This window comes from Corvus hawaiiensis, chromosome 9, assembly GCF_020740725.1.
Source record: "Corvus hawaiiensis isolate bCorHaw1 chromosome 9, bCorHaw1.pri.cur, whole genome shotgun sequence".
Lineage (NCBI taxonomy): Eukaryota > Metazoa > Chordata > Aves > Passeriformes > Corvidae > Corvus > Corvus hawaiiensis.
Genome location: NC_063221.1, coordinates 4691955 through 4718509, shown reverse-complemented (window position 1 = coordinate 4718509; position 26555 = coordinate 4691955). Strand labels below are relative to the sequence as shown.

General features: G+C 43.3%; 1 protein-coding gene across 1 annotated transcript in view; it reads left to right on the top strand.

Moving 5' to 3' along the window:
* Positions 1 to 26555, top strand: part of C9H1orf21 (chromosome 9 C1orf21 homolog) — a 108396-nt gene that overhangs the window by 62803 nt on the left and 19038 nt on the right. The window contains exon 3 of the mRNA XM_048313187.1: positions 441 to 535. Coding sequence (XP_048169144.1) covers positions 441 to 535 — 95 coding nt within the window. The remainder of the gene's footprint in view (positions 1 to 440; positions 536 to 26555) is intronic.

Genomic DNA, 26555 nt, shown 5'->3' with positions numbered 1-26555 from the left:
TCAGCTTTGCTGTACAAGGAACACCCATGAGCAGACTCCTCTCTGGAGTACCACTGTACATGACTTGTACATGTACTGGTCCACTGAGAGTTAAAATCCAGGGAGGGTGCAGGAGCAAAGAATTTGTTTATATTGAACATACTAAACAGAAAACTAGGGATCTGGGGGAAGGTACACACCAAACATCCCTGTTTCCTGGTGCCGTGGCTATACTAGACCAGAGAGCTGCTGAAATTCTTGTTGAAGCTTCAGGCAGGAGAAACTTCCTTTGTATTAGTCACATGTAAGCCTTTGAAAAGATATACATGTAATTTTTAGTTGCTTTGCTTAACTAGGGTCTATTCTAGTCAGCTGTTTTGGTTTTAGTTTGGTTTTTATCCCAGCTGCTGAACTACACTGGTTCAAATTTTTTTTTTCTTTTTTTTTTTCTTGGTGCTCAGATGAGTATAGGATCAAACCAGTGGAAGAGGTCAAATACATGAAAAATGGGGGAGAAGATGATCAGAAAATAGCAGCCAGGAACCAAGAAAACTTGGTAAGGATTGAACTTATCACTTCTCTAATGAACTAACGTGGCTCTGCTTTTGTGACGGAATATGCGGCATGCAGCACCCTCCAGCTCCGGCTTATGCGCGGCGAGAGGATTTTCTCCAAAATGTCACAACTCCCTGCAAAGCTCTCATGGAAGGTGCAAAATACGACTTTTTCCTGCTTGTCTTTCTGAATTAGGCTCTACTTGATCTTGGAGTGAGTGCCTCCATGATTATAAGTCACTCCCCTCCCTTGCAGATCCAGAAATATGCTTTATTTGGAAATGTGTGTGTCTGTGTTACAAACGAGCTGGAGTAAAACAGCACTTCCCTGCCATTAAGAAAATGACCTACTTATGTAGATATTATTTGCTCTACACTTGCTTGTTTTCTGTGTTTTAAAATTCCCAGGAAAGGCAGTTTGGAACAGAAAAATCCAATATATTCATAACACAGCAGTCACAAAAATCATGTGTGTTTCTTTTGCCTGGATCTGAGCACTTTGCCAGCTCGTAGTTCCACTTAAGGGAAGGCAATTACAGGTAAACTCTTAGGACTACTTGAAATAACTAAGATGCTGTTGAAGCAGCTTAAAAATCACGGTTGAGTCACTTCTGGCATTTCTGAGAAGTTATTTCTTCCCTTCTAAAGCTGAAGGACTGTAGGTTTTGTTATTGGCTGCCTGGGGCTTTTCCCAGTTGAAGTTTTCAAAGACATCCCACAAGTCTTGTAGTTGGGTGCAAGTTTTCACATCTGGTTCCACTCATGCAGTGCAGCTTTTCTTCACGTAGAATGGTTGGGTTTTCCCCCCTCCATGTGTAGGTCCAGAGGGGAAACATTAGCAGCAGATTCCAGTGGAACCATAACCATTATCACAAGTTGAGGATTTGCCTTTTGCCATTATTGGGTGGCTGTAGAAAAAGCCACTGTTTGGGATTTTTAAATTTTCATGAAGATGTGAGCTCCTGCAACCTGGCTACTTTATATTCCCTCTCCTAGACACACGTATCACACAACTGCAGGTGCACTCCTGTAGCAAATGGAGTTTATTTTGCTGTCCTATCCTGTGGCTGAGCAGCAGGCAACACGTTTTCTTCTTCAACCTCCAGATCAGCTGTTTGCTACCTGCAATTTTGCATTGCTGATGCTCCAGTGAGTTGTGCAACTTCAGCTTCGAGTGGGATTTAGAGGGTTTCTTAGAGGTTTTTAAGAGATTCTTGGGGTGTCCTGTGCAGGGCCAGGAGTTGGAGTCGGTGATCCCTGAGAGTCCCTTCCAACTCAGGATATTCTGTGATTCTACATTAGATTTTCGACTGGCCTTCAGCTGTAGTTAAATGAGAGTATTTGCAGACGGTACAATGTCACTGGAATGACAGCAAGGAAGAGCTCAGGAAAGCTCAGGTCTGCTGGGGTGACGCAGTTGCTGCAGCTCTATTCAAAACTAGCTCCAGCTATTTTGCACTTTGATTGGTGCCTGCTGTCTTGTAGCACCCAAGTGTTCACCTTATTAAATGTAGGAAGAGCACAGTGCTTCTTATTTTATTACTGGTGGGTCATGTTAGAAGGGAGCAGTGAGTTTGTTGGAAAATGTAACAATAAGGATTTGGAAGGCTGATGTAGCTCTTCTCTGTCATGTTTATCAGGAGGGAAAAAAAAAGGCAATAACACAAGAACGTCTTCAGCCAGACAGGATGGATATGCTTTAAAACAAAAACTGTCTTGACCACCAAAAAGGCTTTATTTTCCTTTTCCTCATCGTACTATAAGGAGATTACCTTGTCTGTAATATATGCAGCTTTTTAATCCTGGGAATCGTCAAGTCCTCATCACTCCTGGGTTTTTTAAAGGGGTCTCACTGTTCAAGTTCTCCTTAGTAAACATGTTTTAGTTCAATGCTTAGAAGATGGGTTAAGCTACCCATCATTCAGGCTTTAATTTCCTTAACATGTGAGAAGTTGGCAAGGACTTACATAATCCCGTCTTCTCATCAGCCATTTCCAGGCAACTGAAATTTTAGGAACAAGAAAAGGCGGTGGGAGAATGAACTGGCCCTTTTTCCTCCTCTCTTGTTTCTTAATCCCACATTTCTTTATTGTCACGAGGCTGCAAATTCACATCCCCTTCAGAAACACAGCCCAGATGAGATGTGTAACCTCAGTGTCTGGGAACTGCTCTGGGTGGGTTATCTTATCCCCCGATACTGATGCTTGAATTACGTTATTCAGATGCCATTGAATTTTTTGATCCCATTATCATCTCTGTTACTTTTTTAAGATATTTTGATGTCTTGCTTAAAAAAAAAAAAATCTCAGCTCAAGTGAAAATAAACCTGCTTCCCTTGTAGCTTAGGCTCTTTGATGTGCTGCCATCTCTGCCTTTGGTGCTGCAGTATTTCTGAGTCGGGGGAAAGAAGGTCACACATAGATAAAGAGAGTGGGAGGACATGGCAGTCACCAGGGGAACTGTCATTTCACACTGGGGTGCTGTGGTCCAGAGTCCCAGGCTTTGATTCTGCTTGAGGAAGAGCCAGAGAAGGGCTGGTGCAAATGTGGGTATCTCTGGGAGAGATGAGGCTCTGCCAGTGAATCACCACCTTCTCAGCTTCAACGTGAGGCTTAAGCAGGGCTCAAAACTTGAGCAGGTCTGGCACAGTAAAGCAGAAATGCTCCTAAGACGCAGTGCCAATGGGAATGGCTGTGCTAGGACTGTCTGCCAGGGGAAACACAGGATGCTCCATGGGAAGACATTTTCTGGTGGAATCAAAGTCCCCCTTGGATTAAAATGTAGGGGGGAAAAAAGAAAGTAAGAGAAGATAAACTAAGCTTGTTTTCCTGCCATTCCTTTGTATCCATAGGCCTCATTCACTTCTTTAGTCAGGTTGTTTCTCCAGTTCTCCACCTGCCGCTGTGATCTCTGCTCCTGGTTTCATTCCAGTACCTCTGACACCTTCCTGAGCATCTCCACCCTCAAAACGAAGCCAGAGTCGTTGTGCTTGAGCTGACAGTCCCACATCCTTGTAGCCTGCAGGATGGGAATGGGATGTAGCAGGATTAGGCGCTGGAGAGCTGGGGCTATGCTGGATGCTGTCACTGCAGCACATGCTTTGGTGGCTGCTCAGCGAAACCAGGGATGTTTGGTGTCAGATCAATGAAGAACTAGTAGATAGGTGAAAGAAGGAAATAATTTGTACTACGTATTATATGTGTTTTTAAATCACAAGTGTTGGTTTGTGCATATATATATATGCGCACACATGTGAGGTAACGTGGAAGCTGTGCTAATTTTCATGTGACGTGGTGCGTAGAAGGTCACGTGTGTGCTATTATTCCTGGAGGTAAATGAGCAGCTGGGATGGTTATTTGTGAGTTCAGAAGCAGAAGGGCTGGCTGGGATGGTTTATTGGGATCCTGGGCTTTGTATCCATGCCCAGCTTGGTGCCAACGTGCCACATGTGGTGCTGAACTCCACCACGTGTTAAAATTAAATTTCAGCTCCCTATGACTCCACAGTGGCTCTACAAAACCTCTCCTGCCTTTCCTCACCTTCTTGGGGGAAGGTTTTAAGATAAGCCTTCTCCATAACAAAGGGAGTTTTGCCAACATTGAGTTTGCCACTCAGCAGATCTGGATGGGGTTTTTTTGGCCCTAGGTATTAGCAAAAGGTAATGGTGGCTAATCACATGGATTTGTCACTTTGGAAAGCTAAAATGCCAAAACTCAGGCAGTATTAATATTTTACAAGCAGTTATGACTAAAATAAATAATGCATTAATAAACATCTATTAAATTTTTGTTTGGAAAGGACTGTTAGGCTGTACACCATCATGTTAAATATACAGAATACTATTATATAACAGCCTTTTTAATACTCTGAATAGGGCAAATTTAATTGTCCTCATTTCCATACTCTTGCAGCACTCCTGGCTTTCCCTTATAAAATATTACTGCCAGAAAAGGTAAAATGAGAAGGTGTGTGATATTCCTGCAGCTTAGCATTGCTTTGGCAAACTTCGGGAGCTGGATCAATTTTCCTCTGAATTGGGCTGTTATAATACAGATATCCCTGAAAATACCAAGTCCCTAAAGCTGCATTTCTTTTGTGTTGGGTGGTTTTCTTGATATTTATTGCAGTTCAGGTTTTGGATGTTCTTACAGCTTTCATTCATTCTTTTCTGGGCTGCACTGGCACAAAAGGCCACTTACTGGGATTTTTATAGTTTGTTATCCAAACCCCCAAAACAATTAGGTATAATCCTGTGTTTCATCCTGGAGCTCTGTAGTGAAATTGCATGTTAGAGCTTGAGATGAATTCCTGCTGGAGCTGGGAGAAAATTGCCTCTCTGTTGCTCTTGCTATCTCTCACTCCACCTTTAATAACAATGTTTTGCTTTTTGTTTTACCCAATTTCCACAAATTTCCACTCCACTTACCTGCAAATGTAATTTTTGTCTCTCTTGAGCTTCTCAGCCCAGCTGCTGTTCTCCATTTATCACCCAGCTCCACATAACTTGGAACTGCAAACCCCCACCTCCGTGACTCTGTATTCAACACCAGTTATCATTTTCTGCAGTGATATGTTTAAAGTAGACAGTAATATCTGATAGATGAAATGTGTGAAATTAAAAGCCTGTCAGAAAATACAGAAAGAAACATCTTAATAACTATATAATATGTAATATGTGAAAGGGAAGACCCCTATTTAAATGTATATATTATACACAAGATGTAAAGTGTGTGTTATAGATACATAAATCATAAATATTTGTGATGTGCAGTGCAAAGGTGTCGAATTCCACATCGATTTAGGAAAATACATTTAAATTCTATTACCAACCTGCTCAATCTAGGTGCTAAAAAAACTAAATAAAAAATAAATAAGCCACCAGTAAGTTTATTGGGGGTATTTGTGGTGTTTTCCTTTCTACAGATGTAAAATACCACAAGGGCAAATTTAAGCACGGAAATATAATTAATTTGGTACTTTAAAATACTTAAAGCCAGTGCTGCTTATTATTGCTAGGTAAGCTTTGAATTGCAGTGTTTTAAATGCATAACTGCATATTTATCTCAGCACTGGTGCAGTACATTGGTGAAAAGCTTTGTAAAAACTGAAGTTAGCATGTATTAATGCATATTCCAGTGTGAAGATATCTGGCTCTAATGTCCTAATTATTTATTTTAAACCATTGTGCTGTGGCAGTGTTTCAGAACACACAATGTCACGATTGAACTTGCTCATGCTCTGCTTGTAAGGGGAAGGAAACCAGAAATGCCCGAGAGCCTTCAAGCCCTTAGAAAGAAGAGGTTTTTCTGGGTTTTGTCTATCCTGAAGAGTTTGGTTGTGTTAAATCCTGTGCTGGCCCCTCGTTTGCTTTCCTTGCTGTGTGTGATGTTCTCCAGGAGCCCTATTCCACCAGCACAGGGTCAGCTCCAGTACAAGTGTTGGGAAAACTTCACCCTGTTGGTTTATTATCCACTGTAAAGGACAGATATATATATATATATATATTCTTTATATAAAGAAGAGGCTATTAATTTCTCTGCCTCTTGCCGCGCCCCCCCCCCCCATTTTCCCTTCTGCTTTGAGATCACAGAATCCCAGGTTGGTTTAGGTTGAAATGACCTTAAAGCTCATCCAGTGCCACCCCCTGCCATGGGCAGGGACACCTTCCACTATCCCAGCTTGCTCCAAGCCCTGTCCAAGCTGGCCTTGGGCACTTCCAGAGATGGGGCAGCCAGGGCCTCACCACCCTCCCAGGGAGGAGATTCTGCTCAGTATCTCACCCAACCCTGCCCTCTGTGAGTTTGAAGCCATTCCCCCTTGTCCTGTCACTCCAGGCCCTTGTCCAAATTCCCTCTCCAGCTCTCTTGTAGCCTATTTAGGTACAGGATACCAGTACATTTAGTAGCATATATGTACTGGTGTAAAGCCTCAGCTTTATGAAATACTTGGAGATGTTGTTGGTTCTTGTGCTGGAATCCAGGCAGGACGAAACCTACAAAAACACACAGCAAAATGCAGTTTGGGTCATTGTGGGAGGGGAAAAAGAAATTGAGATGCCCTTTTTCTCCTGGGCCATAGGAGTGCTAAAAGGACAAAGTGAGCATCACTAGGTGTGCATGGAGATGAGATAATGTGCTGTTCATCCATACAGTTCCTGTGCTGCTGGGAGCGAGAGCAGGGAACGGAGGGCTCCAAGGCCAGCCTGCTCTCCCACAGGTTTTCCCGCAGGGACAGGCATCCACTTTGCCCAGATGCTGTGTCAGCCAAACCCCAGGGCCCGCGGCAGCTCTGTGGGAACAGGTCCCACAAGTTCCTCTCAGCCCAGCATGGAGCTGCTCCACATCTGGACTCTCCTCCCTCCACTTGAAGAAACAAACCACAAACAAAAGCTGCTGCTACAAAAATGCAGCTACAAAATCAGTGAGTAAAGGGAAGCCAGGGATTAAAATTCAAAAGTAGGTGAAGGAGGGAGGGGTATAATACCAAGCTCCTTCTGCCCGAGGTGGCAGGGTTCACACTGGGATAAAGGAGGTGGGTGGGCTGGGAACCCCTGGTCCCCTGCCCCAGGCACCTGCAAGGGCAAAGGTGGGGCTTCCTCCAGGCAGAGCCTCTCTGAGCAGCACCGGGACAGAGGGCAAAGCAGGGGCTGGGCACCACTTGGGGAAGGTGCATTCCAGATCCATGGAGGAAAATACCTTTATCGTTCTGGATGCCTGGTATCCCATCCCTGGAAGTGTCCAAGGCTAGGTTGGATGGGGCTTGGAGCAAGCTGGGATAGTGGAAAGTGTCCCTGCCCATGGCAGGGAGTGGCACTGGATGGGCTTTAAGGTCCTGTCCAACCCAAACTTTTGTAGGATACTAAGAGGAATTTTGCACTCTACTTGTATAAGATGATACCTAGAAAATCCCGTGGGAATAGATATTATTTTCCTCGAGTCTTTGTTGACAGGGCCTGGGTTGGCACATTTTACACGGCATGCCATCCGAGGTTCCCTTTCTCAGAGAAATGAGAATTACACAATCATCCTCTGGATTTTTTTTTTCCTCCAAAGTCTGAGATCCTAAATGAATGGTGCCCTATCACTATCAGTACTAAGTAACTACAGCATTTCAATTTTCATAACCCAGCCTCTCCAGTGTTTTTTCAGCTGAAATAGAAGTGCACAGAAATGACATTATTACTGGAGCTAGTTATTTTAAATGCTGTGCAATTAGCTCATTTCCATATTGCCCATTTAGTTTCAAATTTGCATTGATATTCTTCAAAGAATGGTTTCTCGTAATGAATTTATGACAGTTTTAGCTCATTCCACTTACGGGTCAGTGCGTATTATATAGACATCAAAGTAAATGATTGCACTGGGTATTAATATTCTTTTTCTTCTGGATTCCATTAAAGTGGTTCTGGTGAAGAAGTATTCATTTTTCCTCCAATATTTAATTTTTAAAATTTAGAAGATAAGTGAATACTATTAATAAATATTTTTAGCAAGTCAGAAAATCATATAAAAATTATTTTGCTCCAGGTGCATTTCTTCAGACCAGACCTTATTTCCTTCTTTCCCCTTTGTTGAATAAATCTGCACAGTGCCCTATGGAGGTGGAATGATATGAGTTTTCAAGCTCTTGGTGAAAGTGATTTTAAAGTAGAAAGCTTAAAAATATATAATTATATTTCTTTCAAAGTGTATTAAAATAATGGTGTCCAGAAGCAACATGTAATTGCAGGCTTGATGTGGAGAAAATGTAGCAGTGATGGGCAGCTCTCAGGAACACGGTTCAGGACCAGCCCACGTTGTTCGTGGAAACAATTCTTGCAAATCCTGCAGAGGCGTTCCCACTGTCACTTGTGGAAGCAGGTGATTTTCCATACAGGTTATGTTGTTTCCATGCCTGTATAATTTGAACAGGTGAGTTTCTGCCTGGGATTTCCACACCCCCCCCCGGGAAAGCTGATGCTGCTGAGGAGGATGGACACAGAGCTGTTGGTGAAACAGAGGGGTCAGCAGTCATGGCAAGGTGGCACGTTCTTGATTTAAGAGTTTCTTCCATGATTGTGAGGACCGGGAACCTTCAGATTCTTTTTTATTCTTCTTGTTTTTTTTTTTAAAGAACTTGAGTGTCTCCACACTTGCAGAACTGAAGCTTTAAGAAAGATGAGCTGTAGGATTTTGCAAGTTGTCATTGAGAGAAGCTCTCTGTATCTTCTGTTTTGGTCGTTGCTATTCAGCAATTGCCTATTAGGTGTTAATTATTAACTCTGCTGTTTTGGAACAGAGGATAAGGCAAGATACAGGCAGAATGGAACACGTAGAAATACCTAAAATCATCAGAAGTCACTGATAGAGACTAAAGCTGTAAATCCAGGCAGCTGCTATGGCCTGAGAGTTCCAGTTTGGGGTACTCCTGACCACAGGTGAGCTGTGATCTCCTGACCTCCTTGTGATAGTGGCAAAGTAATTCAGCCTTCCATCTGTTCACATTTAATTATAGATATTATGTGGGTCTGCTCACACTTTCTTTTCAGAGACTCCTTGAGTCAAGGTGGTTGTGGAGGAAATGTAGGGCCCAGGATTTCCATATCTGGTGAGGTGCTAATTTCAAACTGTTGTAGAATATGGAGATAACAACAAATTCATCCATAGGTACTTCATTAGATGTTTACCCGTGCAGCCTTTGTGATCTCTCAGTTTTAGTCTGAATACAGTACTGCATGTGGTAAAGAGGGGGGAGGGATGTGCCATTTTAGACCCCAGACCAATACAGATGTGGTGCCTGGGGAGGTGGTTAGTGGCGGCCTTGGCAGTGCTGGGTCAATGGTTGGACTAGTGATCTTAGAAGGATTTTCCAACCTTTGTGATTCTATGAATTTATTAATTTTGATGTATTGGAGCTGAGGTGAAGCCCTTGGAGGGGTGTGACTTTTAGGGCTGGTTTCAGGCAGATCCTTCGCACAATCAATGTGTTTTGGCTGAAGCTTGTTTATACTGCAGGGATTTTTTTCAATAGAAAGTGTTTTCTTCTCAAAACTTTCCTAACCAATACCTTTGAAGAGCAGTTAAAGGAGGTGAACTTGAAGCTGGTCAGATGAAAAATGTGAAGATCTCCAGCATCCAGTTTTGGAGATTTAACCATAAAATCTCAGAAGGTTTGGGTTGGAAGGCACCTTAAAGCAGTCCAGAGCCCAAGGAGGAATGTGCGTTAGTGGGAGTTAAGTGACCATCCCAGGAAGAGGCTGGAGGGGTAAAGGAGGAAGGGAAAAACATGACAGGAAAGGGAAAAAGGAGCAGAAGCACCACAAGGAGAGGCGAGAAGAGACTCAGAGGGCTCTCTCCAGCCCTGAACTTCTCTTCTTGCCATGAACAGCACATGAGAGCAGCGTGTTGTGTAATCCAGAGTTGTCATTATTTGACAAACGATTTTCTAACTTATTTTTTCAAACCAACGTTTTCAGCTTTGAATTTTTTAAAAGCCCTGTTGCTCTTCTGTTCTGGGATTAGAAAATCAGAAGCTCCCAGTCCACTTCGTACCATTCTTGTTTTGAAATAACTTGGATTTTTTTACACCAAAAATGCCATTTTTGTCCAGAATCCAATCCACATGAGCCTTTCTTCATCACCTAAATTATTTTTAGCTTGGTGTTTTCCCCCATTCATCCTGGTTATTTAGTAAGAAATGTTAAAAAATACCTTTACAGGCAACATAAACTAGAAGATCCAAGAGTGAGGAGTAGTCCCAGGAGCACAAGTGGTAGCAGAGAGCACTGGTTATTTAACTAAGCTTCAAGTAGACAATGTCTGTTGTACTGCATGAGCCTGAAATGTTACTTTCCTGTTTCAGTAGTCACTACTTTGGTTAGGTTTCCACCTGTTAGGCAATTCTGTGCTCACATCATCCTTGAGCAGGAACATTCCCACCACTGCAGCCAGAGTTTTGTGTTTGCTTGCTCCATATTTTGGTTGTGCTTCACTGCTAGATGTGAGCAAAGGTGGGAAATGTTTCACATTTGTTGTGGAGAAAATGGTATTTTGCTCAAAATTACTTGAAACTATGGTGAACATTTTTGAGTGGATTTCTTTTCTTCTTAATTCTTCCAGGGAAATGCAGGGGCTGGGCTACCCAGGCCTAGGCTTTTTGGGATGTGAGGGCACACGTGGGCAGGAAAGATCTTGATTTAATGGTGTCTTCTCCAGAGAAAGGGAAAGAGAGCTGGACACGGCTGCTGGGGAGGCTCATTAGCTGCATTAATGGGTCCTTTAGCTCTTTAGCCTTAATTGCTGTGTGCTCAGGGTAACAGAATTGGCAAATCCAGGTTTCCCAAGGAGCTGGCCTCCCTCACCTGTGTGCACGTCCTGGGAGTGCTGGGAAGGGCACAGCACCCTCACCTGTGCCCTGCCCAAGGGGCTCTGTGCTGCTGGGGTGCTGTGCAGCCATGGGGTGACCCTCAGGGAGCAGGTGAGTGAACCAAGAGGGGGGGATTTATCCCTGGTGGTGGATTAAAGCAGGATGGGCGTAACCTCTGCTCACGGGTGCGGAGACTGATGACATTCCTGGTGTTCTTGGGGTGTTGCTGGTGCCCTGTACAGCCCTCCCCCCCCCCCAGGACAAAGGAGCTGGGCTGCTTCCAGCTGAACTAGAAGTGCTTCAGCCACCTCCAGGAATAAAACAGTGAGTGTATTCATCCATCTGCATTGTGTATTCCTACACCAGGGCTGGAAGGGACTCAGCCTCATCTGTTTTTCACTGTGATTTAGCTTTTGGACTTTGGTTGTTTCCCTTTGATTTTGTGGCTAGCCAAGACCAGCTGCTCTGCAGGCAGCTGGGAGACTCAAATGTGTGTTGGAAGGGATTTCTGCATTTCAGCTGGTGGAAAGAAGAGTAAGAAATTGGACTGGGAGAAGGGAAAACAATGTAAGATTATAACCTTCAAGAGTTCAGGATTTTTTTAAGCAAGAAAAAGTCGAGGACAGAAAGAAAACCCCTATGGAAATAAGTTTATGCCAGTAAAGGCAAGTACTTCGATATTCTGAACAAGCTGAGCCTATAATTCAGACTCTTGTGCATACTGAGTTTGGAATTACATGTAGGTATGTTAAAAAATCTCCTGAATAATTAATGAATAATTTCTAATGGAAAGCAGTGGTTTATACAGATACTAAAGTAATACTGACCTAAGTTAATATGCAGCTTCATATTTGTTCCAACTGGGAAGAAACCCCTTTTTTTTGCTTTAGATTGTTTGTTCCTTGCTCTTGGAAGAAGCAGCGCTGGAGCTCAGACAGAGCTCTCAGTGCTCTGCTTTCATCTCCCACACTTGGTCTGTGTGGACCATGTGCTTCTCTATCTAATATGTAATCTTTCCATGGGATACCATCAAAGACAGGCAGCTTTAAAAAAAAGATTCAAGCCAACAGATAATCTCTGCATGGGAACACAAAGCCAGTGCTTCTTAATAAGGTGATCATATTATAATTGTGTGTGTGTGTGTGTGTATTTAAATGTAGTTTGTATTGCAGCAGCACCTGAAGGCAAGTGTTGGGAATCAGAAGCAGCTGCTCTACCTGCAAAAACAGCAAGAATGGGCTCACATATTACCAATTCTTCTCCAAAATTTCATCCAAACGAGTACTTTTATTCTGAAATCCTTGTACTTCCAGGAGAGTGACCTGGGGGGGGGGAGTGTCCAAAACCCAGTGTGTTAAAAAAGGCCCAACCTGGTGAGGGGAAGTTATGTCACAGAGGGGTCAATGCTGTCCTCTTCCCCTGCTATGGGCTTACAAGAGAGAGGGACCTGAGACAAGGGTCTGGAGTGAGAAAACTGAGGGGGAATGGCCTTTAACTGCAAGAGGGCAGCATCAGATTGGATATTGGGAAGAAATTCTTCCCTGGCACAGGTTGCCCAGAGAAGCTGTGGCTGCCCCTGGATCCCTGGAAGTGTCCAAGGCGAGGCTGGATGGGCCTTGGAGCAACCTGGGACAGTGGAAGGTGTCCCTGCCCATGGCAGGAGGTGGAATGAGATGGATTTTAAGGTGCCTTCCAACCCAAACTCTTTGATTCTGTGGATATTTGGATGTTGGGCTCTGTGGTGTGGAGGGGCAGTTTGGGTGGGAGTGGGAGGGAGTGCCATCAGCCTGCCTGTTTTCCCTTGGTTTTCTCCGTTCCTTTAGCCTTTCAAAGAACAAAGCTGCTGTGAGAGAGAGGAGGGACAGATTAGGCTGTCAGGTATGATGGAACCCAGAGGATGATTTGGTTGGAGCAATGCTGGTAGTGTGGCACTTCTGCTGAAATGCTGTGCGTTTGCCAGATCACCCTTTCCTTTTTATGGAATCATGGAATCACAGACTGGTTCAGGTGAGAAGGTACCTTAAAGATTGTAGAGTTCTACCCCCTGCCATGGGCAGGGACACCTTCCGCTATCCCAGGTTGCTCCAAGTCCCGTCCAGCCTGGACGCTTCCAGGGATGGGGTGTCAGGCAGCTTCTCTGGCATCAGCAACTTCTTTGTAGACTTAGAGAGCACACCCTTAGCCAAGCAAACACCTGAGCTAGGCATGGGAAGTCTCAGCCCTTTCTGGTGACTGCTGGGGCTCTGAAATAACCAGCTTCACGTTGCTTCGTAGTGTCTTAAGAGTGAGTCAAGGTCAAAATGTGCCTTGTTTTTTTTCATAAGGGCTTGGCTGCATGCGCAAGTTTAGCAGCTTGTATATTTGTGGGACTTGTTGCTTCTGGAGATCTCCTGGCTCTCTAAGTCACTGCGTCCTGCCCAGCTTTTCCAAAGATTAACATCCATATGAGAACGCTCTGAAACGTTTACGCTCATTTCCTTCCTGGGAAAACATTCAGCACTGAAACAGGGCTTGGGTGATGGCAGATGCGAGGAGACGGTGGCACATCTTTCCAGAGTACAGCACGTTCTTAGCTGGTTGTGTATGGACTTTTCTGCATCTTCTTTTCCTTTTCTTCATTAAAAAAGCAAGCAGAAATCTCTTCCTGAGCTGAAGGCATCTCTCAGCCTCGCAGCAAACCCATCCCGGGGCTGGCCACTGGCCAAGCCATCGCTCGCCGCAACCTGCACACCATGTAACTCCTCTAAGAATAGCCCTGGTGCTCTTTAAGAAAAAAACCCAACATCAAAAAAAGACTATTTTAGCAATGTATTATCTTCATCCCTTCTGTAAAGCAGCGGAGTTTGGAGGGGGTTTCTCCCCCCCACACCCATGTCTGTTGTTCCTCCCGCAATGAGCTGTTGCTAATGCCGAGAAATATTTTTGGACTTAATGCAGTGAGTCAGGGCTTAGCCGTAAATTGGTCATGGGATGGAAGGGATTCAGATTGTCTGTTACCCAGGGTCTGGTTTCAGCCATTTCAGAAACATGAGCAATTTCTCAACTGACGGTAATTAGACTCATAACTCTCTCTGAGATGATCTAAGGCAAGGATTAATTATAAAAGTTTCTCAGTGTTAGAACATGTTTCTTTAGTTAAAGTTTGGCATGCTTTCATTTTACGATGAGCATGAAAGAATGTTCCTCTGCTTAAAATCTCTAAATACACCATTCTGTCATGCTATGTAAATACCCATATTTGTGAATGTATCTAAACAAATCTGTTAAATGGGAAAAACACATAAAAGGCCTGTGCGCCAAGAGGCGATTCAAGGGCTCATGGAGTGGACTTGCATATTCCTTGTGGGCCTGGTTGGGTTTTGGAAGCTGTTCTGGCTCTACTTGATTTCTCAAATAAACAAACTATAGTGGTTTTTTCTATCTTCATTAAAAAATAAGTAACCTAGGTGCCCTGATGTGCTTGTCCTTTTGTCTCCATAGACAGGGGCTTTGCCAGGGCCAGCTCACTGGGTTCTTGATGGAGCTGGGGATCCAGTAGTCCCATGTTAAACCACCTCCTTTGGCTGTATTGCCTTAAAAAAAGTCTCTGAAATTGTGAGGTGTGAAAAGAGCCAGTTCACATCAGCCTCATCAGGTTTGCCTTTTAGAAAACCTAAATAAAAGTGGTTGGGTGGGATTATGGAAGGCTTGGCTTGACTTGATGGCATAGATTCACAAAAGGCTAGATGGGATAACACATCTTCTCTATGTTCCTTATTTTCCTGGGGATAAATTCCAGCCGATTCTCACAGCATAACAGCAGAGTATTCCCGGTTAATGTTTGAAAAACTTGTCCAGGTTTTCATTTTGTTCACTTTTTTACTTCATAAACCTATTTTCTTACGATTAAGTCACATAGCCAAATAGTGATGTCATTTTTTCACTATCCTACTTCTGTGAGTACTTTAAAAGAGAAGAGATCCAAATCTGGCTTCTTGGCTGCTGTGTTTGAAGTCTTTTTTTCTAGAAAAACATTGCATTAGCCTGTCCTTAAGCTCCGGGAACAGAAAATTGTTGGGGGGTTTTTGCTTGTAATAAATTTAGACTTAGATTCATATCATAGGTTAATGTTTTTAATAACCTGACACTCCAGATCTCCCTCCCTTTATGGCCTGCACTTACGACTCCTGCATTATGGATGCTGATGATTACTATGAGAATATAAGTTATTGGATTGATTTTATGATGGTGGCATAGAGCATGAAACTGAGTTCACTTAAGGAAATAAAATGAGGCAAACAGACTAAAATATTAACAAAGTGTTTTGTGTCATGGTGGGTGATTTGTAATTCATTGAAATTCTTTTGTGAAGTGGTGCTCCAGCATCACACGCCCTCCAGTCCTCAGTGTCCCCAGTCACAGCCCAATTACCTTAGAGATGAAATGTACTGGATCCACTTTGAGTTTACAAGTGGTGACAGATTAATTTGGAAAGACAGATTGCAAACATGCATCATGGCCCCAGTCTGAGTCCTAGTAAAGTGATGTATGGCTGGTGCAGAATGATAAAAATTCATATCAGGGGAACAGCTTAATTAACTACTCTTGATTAAAGTAGTACAGTATGTGAATTTAATAGCTTGTCTTCAGAAGCAGAATGTGGAATCACTTATTACTTTGGTGTATCTTGCTGGCAAATAGGGAGCTGCCAGCGGTTCTTCGTGATTAATTGAGTTTAGAGGAACTTAACACTGGGGTGGGAGATACCAAATAATTATTCTGCTCTTGCCTCAAGCTCATTGCCTTACATGAATGAAGAAGTTGTCAGGAGCAAAGTTGTGGGAGTGGACTAGGAAAAGGATCAAGAGCTGAAATAGGATTGATAGCCGGGAGTAGGATTGGTAGAGAAGGGAAGGCATGTTGGGATTGTGAAGGATACAGTGCAAGGACTGGAGTGCTGCCATCAAACTGTTAGTCAAACACATTGCCATCCAGATCCCCGCATTACTGGTCCACTTGCGTGTCCTCGTGGTCCTTGGGATGGTTGTAGGTATGGAGAGCAGGAGAACATTGTGTCTCACTGCTGTCACCTTGGAGGCTGAGGAGCTCTAGTTCATGGAGTATTTTCTCTCCTCCATGTGGCGTTGTCATCATTCTTGTTCTTTGAGACCTTCCTGGTGCCTGTAGCCAAGTCACGTATTCCGCAGCCATCCCAGCTTCTAAATGCATCAGGACGAGGCCTGGCTTGGTTGCAGGAGGAGGATACTGATGGCTGGTGTCCAGTATGCTTCTAGATCCTGTCCAGCAGAGCTGCTGCATAAGCTAGTGCTTCCATGTTGATTGTTTTATTACTGATATATCAATATATTATTGTATCCTGTTGGTTATTCCTGCCAGTGCACTACCTAGGACACTGTTGGAATGATTTCCTGACTTTTTCAGGACATCTCTCCCAAATTGTCAAGATAACTTTGAATCCTGCAAAACCGAGTCTTTCCTGGCTTGGTGCTCTCTGTGGTTTTGGAAAGCAGTTGTAGTCTCCAATTCATTACTATTCATCATCCCAGTCCTTAGTGAAAATCCAGCTCCAGGACAGATACCAGCAAAATCCTACTTGATGTATTCCTCCACTTGAACAATGTTGTATTGTGAAGTGCCTTCTTCTCAGCCAGCTTTGCACTTTGGTATTAGTCAAAGCTTAGATTCAGCCACTCTGATCAATTAGCGCAGATGTGTAAGTAGTGAACTTTTGACATCATTATATTATGTCAAAATGAGCTTGGAGAAGGGTTTTCTCATCCTCTTTAAAACAGTACACAAATCCTGCTTTACATTTCTTTCAGAGTCAGTACCTTCAATATATTTACACGTGAACTCATCTGAAGAACTTTCCTGATTCCAATCATTGACACTTTTCAGGGCATTTTTTCACTTTAAATAGGTGGTAAATATTCTAGTTGGACAGCTGAGCATTGCTGCTGCTTTACAGTAGGGTGGGTGAAAACAGGATCTTAGAGCAGCCATCCTGGCTTGGAGGCTGGGCGTCTGCACACATGTGACTGAGCCAAGATGCATTTGGGTTTGCTCCTAATTTTTTCCTGATCCAAGATGAAGAAATAGGGTTCCTAATGTTTTCCTAATTTGTTAGGTTTGTACATGGGATTTACCTTGGCTAGTGTTACTGAATGTCTGGGTTCTGAAATACACAGCAAAGAGGTTTCCTTGAGAGAAACTCATTCCCGCTGGTGTCCTTCTCCTGGGAGCAGGGCTTACTGCAACAGGTGGGCTGGCTGAAATGAGTAGGACAGCCTGTGGCTGAAGATACTGTACTCTACAGTAAAGAAATATAAACCCCAAACTTCTTAAGGGCGTGTCTGTGTCAACACATTTCGCTTGGAGATACACGTGTTGCAGAAGCTGCTGCTGCAATTACACCTCATTATAAGACACCTTGTTTTGTATTTTATGAATGCTTTGAAAAAATTAGCTAAGTCCATTAATAATGTGGCCAGTGAACTCAAATTGCCTGACGATGCTGTTCTATGCACACAGTGGAAAAATCGATCAATTTAATCCAAGGTAAAGCCGTCTGGTTCTCCAGAGGAGGAGGCTGCCTTGGTTGCTGAGGGCTGGAAATCATTGCCTCACACTAATTGAGTAACATCCAGCAGTTGTGAGGCTGAATCTTCCAGACTGGTTTGACTCACAGGGGCTGAGTATCTAAATGAAGTGTATTTGTCATGCTGCAGTCCTACAGGATTAAGAGTGCTTGGATTCATTTGATCTGATGCATTCCAACAATATTAAATAAGTTCATTTTTTATTGTCCTTTGCGCCTTGTATTTTTCTGGCTGTAGAAGTCCAGCATCTTACTTTTTGGAAACTGAGCTGTGATATGACAAATATTTCTGGCCAGTATTTGTAGCTCTGGCAGGGCTTGAAGAATTCTTGGCTGGTTTTTCCAGTTGGCTGATAGCTGAGACCAAATATAACAAGAAGCAGAATGCTGCATGTAGAATTAAATCATATTACTAGTTATTATATTATTTTTCTCGTCTCAAAATTATTCACTGTACTCTGGTTTTTGTGATAAATAGCAACTCTACAGTGTTTAAATCAATTCTTCAATGTTAAAGAATTTTAAACAACACTTTGAGAGATCTTTTCGTCTTTCAGCAAGATAATTATGCTGCAAAATTTGCTTTCCTAATTAATTTGGGAAGTCCAGTTTATTGAATGTTTGGGATGAAGGACTTATTCCTGATATATCTGTGGTTTCTCCTCTGCAGTCTTCTTTGTTTAGTGTCAGACCTGAATCAAATGGCTATGAATTGTGGCTGTCCCACCCCTGGAAGTGTCCAAGTTGGATGGGGCGTGGAGCAGCCTGGGCTAGTGGAAGGTGTCCCTGCCCATGGCAGGGGGTGGGATGGAATGGGCTTTAAGGTCCCTTCTGACCCAAACGACTCCATGATTCCAAATTGACTGTGAAGTTGCGGTCTTAATGAGAGAAGGACCTGCTGAAAGGAAAATACCTTTAGATCTTGAAAAATATTCTCAGAACATGTATTGTGTTATTAATGTTGGCCAGAGTTTCTGGTCAGTTCAGGAGAGCATGTGCTGAGTGTCTGTGGTTATGGCTGTGCAGTTGCCCCGGGGCCCAACATGCCTAATATTAATATTAATTGAAAGCGATTTTAAGCCCCAGGAATTTGGGGCTTAAACAAACTCTGAATTTGAGGATTATGAACAGACTACCTGATCATCTAAGCGTTTGTCTTTCCGAATAAGCCTTGACAACATCCTGAGTGTTCCCCACACCCCAGATGCAGAGTGAGCTGCTTTCAGAAGTGAGGGGATGGGGGAGAGAGCTGAGAACCATCCCAGCTGGGGCTGGGTGATCACAGATCGCTCACTTGGTGCTGCCAAGCAGCAGGAAAGTCCATGGGAGGGCTGGAGAAGAGAGTCCATGGGTACAAGAGCTCAGGTTTGAGGCAGGAACTCGGGTGAGCAGCGCATGGCAAGGCCTTGCAGTGGCTGAGGCAAAGCAGCAAGCCCTGTGCATAGTAACAGAAAGGCTTTAATGATCGTAGAACTTAATTAGGACGGTGCGGTGTTACCACCTGCTTATTTATAGCTATAAGTTTAGGCCATGTGTGACTCTTCATTTAGAAGAAAGGAGTACAGGAGCCTTGGCTGAAAGAACACATTTCCTTCTGCTCATTACACTCAGATGATTGCTGTTGTTTAAGTGAAGTTTAAACATCATAAAATGTGCGTGCCCTCATCTTGAGATCTGCTCTTTGCCCTTCCTTCCTCTGCTGAAGGTCATTTCACCAATTTTGCCAATAGCACAGGATGCTGTTCCTGTGGTGGATTGTTCGCCCATCTTCCCCCTTGGCTTTCCCTCCCCACAGGCCTTACCCAGCTGTTCTAAACAGAATCCTTCCAGCATGGAGTCATTCCTGTTATCATCATGTTTAATAGCTGCAAGATAAGTCTTCAGCTCATGCTGGAAGAGTTGTGCAGGCTGTGATTCAGGAGAGCAGTGAATGGGCCTGTGCACCATTGACCTGCAGGGGATTTAGGCACCTCTGTGACACGAAATGGGTCCTTGAAGGGGATTTAGGCACCTCCATGACATGAAATGGGCCTTTAAGTGATTTGCAGATCCAGGAGCAAAGTGTCCCCAGGTTGAAGTTTACATCAGGACAACTGTTACCGGTGAATTTAGGCACATGTCTTGTTATGGGCATACTCCATCGCATCCTGAAGCCTCGGTGATGTGAAGGCTGTGCTCTTCATGAGGAGTCAGGGAATTAGAGCAGTTCTCTATTTCACTGGTGGGGGAAACACATGATCCTGACACACATTTCGTGCCTCAGTTTGTTTCAAAACTGCTTTTGCAATCCTTCAGGTTGGGAAGTTCGGGTTTGTCAGATTGTTAGATTTGGCTGCTAAGTGCCAAGCGTTTCCAGTTTTCTTTGTAAAGTTATATGATCTGTTTGTTGGTGTTTCTGATAGAGTTGAAGAACCTGCTGGAAGGTCAAGTGTGCTCCTTGCTGGGTCTTGATGTTCTGGGTTTGGTAGGTCGCTAGTCTGGTTTTAAGAGTTTATGAAGTGTGAGACACAGAAAGGCCAAGTGAGGGATTCACATCATGGGTCTCTGCTGTGGGTTGTTCAAAAGGTGAAAGTTTTGACAGAATGAATGATCTAACCTATGTTCTCTGCTTGAACATAGGTACAGGATCTCCAGAGAGCCTCGATCGCTATCTCTGCTGCTCTTCAATTTGCAGAGAGATGAACAAGTGAGAACTATTAAACACAGCCAACTGATTTTTATTTCAAAATAGATTGTATTTGTTAATGTTTTTAATGGCAATCAGGGAAGATTCTTGTCCTGATGCAGCTGCTGCACTTATATGGCTCACAGTGTTATAAAAAGGCAGAGGGATTATGGGGCTCGGGTGACTTAAATAAAATCTATTTTTGCTGTTAGGATCATAGCATTGACATGGTATATGGTTTGAATTAAAGTTCTCACTATCACATTAAGATTCAACAAGGAGTTAATTGGTGTAGGGAATTAATTGAATGCTAATAGTACAACACTGCAGTGAAAAATGAGGCCGTATCTTCATACTAAGCTCTAGTTTTCTCCTTGTTGTAAGTACTGTGCCTATTACCATGCACTGGAGTGCACTTCTGACTCAGGCAGAGAGCTTTCGTGTTTGGGACATTCTAGTTCATCATTTTTGAACATTCCTGTGGTGGGACAACCCTGTTAAATTTTAGAGGTGCTTATCTTTCCACTCACCTCACTTGAAAAGAAAATAGAGCTTGTGTTAAAACTTGGTGTCTGCAAATGGCTGGAAATCAACTTAGGGACTTGGAAGCCAGTTTTGATTAGATAGCAAAATTGAAATGATTTAAGAACACCTGTTTTGCTTATTGCATGTGATTTTTGTTAATTTTAAGAAGACCTGATGGACTGTGAGTCCATGAGAACATGTAGATTTTTTACTTTTTGATATTTCTGTTTGCACCAAATTGTTTAATATTTCAAGCATTGAGGCAGGAAGACAGACCATCCCCACCAACTTTTTTGGCTTGAGAGAGATCTTGAGCACTGTACCACAAATGTTTTGTAGCCAGTAGAGAAGGTGAGCTTAGCTAATTTCTCCTTCAACATTCTTTTACCTCATGTTTTTTTGAGTATGAATGCATAGTTTACAGATTCACCCTGTATCTGTGGTAGGTCAACCTCGCTCGTTTGAGGGAAGGAGTTAAAAACAGGAATAAAAAAAATTGTATATGGCACGTGATCCATCCTGACTTCAGAGGGGCTTTAAATACTGTGGCCATAATTGGAAATGTGCTCAGTAGGAAAGATGTGGGCAGATGGGGAAGAGCCAGAGGGGAGTGACAAGAATAGGACGCTTAGCAAACGTAAGCTGTAATGGAAGATGGAAGGAATTGATTTGTTTAGCCTAAAAATACAGAAGGAAATGAGTCACCCAATATAGAAATGGTTGCTTTAAAAGGCACAACAATCATTTTTTTCTCCATGACTCCTGAGAGAGGCAGGAGGGCATCAGGCAAGGATTAAAGCTGGGTAGTAGGATAAATGTTTGAACTTTCAGGGAAGTGGCAAAATGAAAGGCTGTTGGGAAAACCTGCGGGGTAGGAGTTTGGAGAACAGGTTAGACGGAAATCTGTCAAAGTGGTTTGGGTACATGCCCTGGGGTGGTGCAATTGGGTGGTATTTTGAAATATCTTCCTTTTATGATGGTTGATACCAGGTGTAGATCTCAAGAGACTGATCTTGTAGGGATTCACAACACTATTTCATGTTCTGATGAAGGAGACATTGAAATTTTGTGGGTGAATGACGGATCCATCCCTGCTTGCCTGATCTTGCACAGCATGGTATCTCCTTTTCCGTGGTCGGTCGCTCCCAAGGGAGCTGACACCGTATCCCCACCCTGGCTGGGCTCATGGCCATGCACTGCTGGGACTGATGCACACAGCCATCCCAGCCTGGTTCTGACCCTTTCCTGGAGGAAAGATTTGCTGCCTTCTGGAAAAGGAGGGCAGACCTCATTTTGAGTCTTTTCCATGTCCTCTCCCACCTACTAGAAGTGTTTTTTTGGGAAGAGGAGATTCAGAAGATGAGAGGATGGAAAATCAGAGTGGATATGAAAGGCCATAACAGGCGTACAGTCATTTTGGGACTCTGAAATATTGGTCATCTTAGGTTGATAGAATCGTAGAATTGTTAAGGTTGGAAAAGACCTCTAAGATCATTGAATCCAACCGTTAATGTCCTAAATGCTGGACTTGAGTATTTCCAGGCCTGTAATTGAGTTTTAGGCTAGTTCTTCTCCCAGTATTGGTTTGGATATCTTCTAATCTGCAGCACCCTGAGCATCAGAGCTGTATTTGTACCTCCTCATTGGAATATATTGGTGCCTCATTTTGCCAGCACTTAGGAGTTAAATTTATTTATCTGCTCTTCTTCCAAGGAAACTTAGGGGAGATAAACACTTAAAACCCAGCCTCCATTACTGATTTAAATGGCTTATAAAATTTTTAAACTGTTAATGATTGTTTTTCATTCTTATGTGTATGGTTTCTCTTCTCAGTATTACTCTCAGATAAATGTGTTGGGAGAATCCAGACAAAATCCATGCTTATACAGCTGAGGATTGGAAACTCAGTAAGCAAGCAGGCCACTATAGTCTGTGTGAAACAATAATCATTCTTTCTGCTATTAAAAGTAACTGCTAACCAAAACAAGGAGAAGATGGTACAAAATACACAGATCAGATACAAGGCTTCTCCTGCAGCCCAAATGCTTCTCGTGTGTGTCATAGTACATATGTGATACTTAATAATATTCCAACTATTATGTCCTTTAAAATGCACATTTTACCCACGTGTGCTGAAATTTGCCATGTAGCAAGAGCTGTTACTTCTTTCTCTCGGATCTTAAATCTTATGCCTGGTGCAGATTTGAGAATTAATGCAAATAAAACAGACGTTGAGAGGAGCAAAATACAGACATTGAAAATACGTTCCATCAGTGGCATTTACATAATTGCAATTACTGAAAATCTCAAAATTAGAGCCTTGGACAGTGCTGGGAGAATGCGAGCTTATTATAGGGAACTCTTGCTGGTTTGGAACACACACATCCATCGTTCCTGAAGCGAATGTGTTTGTATTGCTGAACAATACTCTTGGTTTTCTGTTATCCCACTTCTCAGGGTTACCTCATTCATAATTTCTTGCTACCTTTTCACTCTGCTTACATATGGCTTAACTGTATCTTTTCATTTGCACCTCGTCTTCTAATTAGTTCGGGCTTTCCTCTTGACTGGAGGCAACAAACTGAGAAGGACTTTGTCTTTCACTGTTCTCCCTTGTTCCATCCTTTGTAAATCCCAGGTTGGAACAAGAGGGGAAAAATTATTTTCATAGAATCATAGAGTGGTTTGGGTTGAAGGAACCTTAAAGCTCCCACCCCCTGCCGTGGGCAGGGACACCTTCCACTAGCCCAGCTTGCTCCAAGCCCCATCCAACCTGGCCTTGGATGCTTCCAGGGATCCAGGGGCAGCCACAGCTTCTCTGGGCACCCTGTGCCAGGGCCTCCCCACCCTCCCAGGGAACAATTCCTTCCCAATATCCCATCTATCCCTGCCCTCTGGCAGTGGGAAGCCATTCTCCCTCAGTCCTGTCGCTCCATCCCTTGTAAAAAGTCTCTCTCTATGTTTCCTGTAGGCTCCCTTCAGGCACTGGAAGGCCACAATTAGGTCACCCTGAAGCTTCTCTTCTCCAGGAACAATCCCAATTCTCTCAGCCCTTCCTCACAACAGAGCTGCTCCATCTTACATGTATCCTGCTAAATTCCCTGTTAAGACCTGGATAATGGGACACTGTCATTATCCTGACATGTAGGAGGATGTTGGTGCACTTTATGGAACTGCTTGGATGTAATAAGAAAAATGTAATAAGCATGGTCTGCCCAAAGCTGCAGTTGACAGATCAAAGCCAGTGACCAGCTTAACTCCAGACTCTGCAAGAGGAAGCACCATCACTGTGGTGTTGTTTGCAGGTGGGGGGAACCAACTGCTATTTTTAGCACCTCCTCAAAGTGCCTGTTTGGTGGTTGCCATCATTTCCATGAGCCCGTCCTAGAATGTAACCCTAGATGTTGTATTAAGGCAGCAAAGGAGGATCTGTGCACATGGGGAGCATCAGTCTTGGTTGGTTTTGACAGCACAGGAAAATCTCAGGAGGCTTTGCTTGCATGTGAGGGCAGTTCTCAGTGAACTGATTTTACAAAGAGTTAAAGTAGAGCATGTTCCAAAAATAGGCTGGAAAAGGCCAATTTTGGGACTAGAAAAGCAGTTTAAGGAATCACTACAGCTGATGAAAATGAAAATGTTGAAAACGTAGGCCCAACTATTTAAACAGGGCGTACCTCCTTCTCTATGTTCTCTCATATATGTTTGAAGGGCGTAAAACTCTTCAAAACCATCCCAGTAAAAAGCTCTGCAAAACTGTGGTGGCTATAACCCTCCTACCATTCCAGCAAGGTGGCTTTGTGGAGCAGGAACACCATAACACCCCGGCTCCCTCTCACACCATTTGTCCCTGGCTGTAAATGTTTCACAGACTTCACCCAGTCCTGTTTTTTCATGCTCAATGCCAGCTCTTTCTGTGTTACTGCACTTGGTGGAAAACTGCCTTCAGGAGACACGCATGAAGAATTGGGAGTGTGAGTAATATCTATATTTACTATAAATAACTACTTTTGTAAAAGCTGGATGAGTGAGAGAGACAGAATCGTTGATGACACAGGCTTAATAAGCAGAAAATTATTTTTTGAGACAGGTTTTGTTATCTAGGGTGGCTCTACAATCCAGAAGAGCAACATACCTGCAAAAGTGTAAGGTTAGTTGTGCTTTTTGTTGCCAAGTGCCCTCTGAAGTTTCCTCAAGAGTCAGCCTAGTCTTCCAAGTCATCAGTAATGGAGTTTTTAACTTTTTTCCATCTATTTTTTATTCGCTAGATAAAAGTTTCAACCACTTCGATGTACCAAAGCCCACTGAAGATTGGGTGTATTAATGAGAGCTGGAGAGCAGGTCGCCTTTCTGCCCACAGCATTTTATTTGCAGTATTTTGGATATCTTTTGATGTAAGCAACTGTTCTTCATGCTCTAAGGCACCTTGCCACCTGGATTTCTGGGGCATACAGCTGTGAGGGACAGTTTTCAGCCTCCTGCCAAGTTGTTTATAGAGGGGATGTTCCTCATCTTCATTTTGCAACTCCCTTCCTGCTGGCCCTCCTGCAGACATGTCCCTTCCTCTGCTCCCTGCCCTTGTTCTCTGGGTTTATTACACGGATGGGCAGGACTCCTGCTGCAGGAGCAAGGTAATTTCCCATTTGACCTGAAACTTCATGCACCTTTGGAGACAGGTGTTCTGGCTTTATTTATCTCTGCTGTGCTCATTTTCTTATCCTGGCTGACCTTTTGGAGTGCCATGGAGGCTGAAGGAACCAGAAAACCCTGATTGTCAGGGCAGCGTAATCCTCATATTTCACAACAGAGGCATTTCACCAGTGATCACACCTCTTGTTATCTGTAGGGGACACCTTGATAAACCTTGAGGTTTATCAGTCTGTCTGCAGAAAGGAACTTTGAGATAGAAATCCAAGGAAAAGGGTCCCAAGCTATAAAGAAGCACAAGGATTCACACATGTGGGGTGATAAAAGCTCAGAGCTCTGAAAGGAAGCAGGATGGCAAGGTGCAGGGAAGAGTTTCCCTGCAGGATTTATTGGTAGTACTTACTTATCATTTATGTGCCTTATTTGTAATTTCATCTGTTTGCTTGCCTTAATTTCCTGTCGTCAGGCCAGCTGCTCCTGTCTGCTTTTCACACAAAACCCTGGCGTTTGGCTACTCAACAAAATTAATTGGAATTACTGTAAATAATTAGTCCAGGCTTTCTAATATTGACTGGGAGAAAAGATGATGAGGACGTTTAGGAAGTTGTGGCCATTAGACTTAGTAAATACATGCTCTGTGAAAACCCTTCAGTGGTGGGAATTGCCCTTTTTTTTTTTTCCCCTGCTCTTCAATGATGTCCTCCATCAAAGCTCAAAGGCCACTGACGTGGGCTGAGGGTGAGCTATATTTAGGTACTGCAGGAGAAATCCTGCAACTCACTCCAGAGGGAGCTTTTTCCTTCCTCTTCCTTTATTTTTTCTTCTTTTTTTTTTTTCCCTGGCTCTATACTTTCAGCTGGGTTTTTCTGATTTTTGAGCTCCTGCAGCTTGAGTTGAGCGTAAAGGGCATGTTAGATGTTCTTCTGAAAATAATCCCTTCATAGTTTTTAGCATCTCAAAAGCATTTAAAAAGAACTACAAATGTGTTACTGCACCACTGTGTGTGCCCCTATGCGTGACTGGTAAATGAACACTGAAAGCAGCATTCCCTAATTTCTCAGGTTACAGCAATGGAGGTTTTTTGGTGGGCTGCAGAAAGCTGCTCAGGAGTTACACATTTCTCTTTTTCTTAACCTATTTTTATCCCATTGTGAGTAAATTTTGTGTGTGTGTGTGTGTGTGTGTGTGCACTCTGTGAATCCTGCTCTTCCATATTGCATTCCAGGAGCTGGAGTTGCTACAGCTG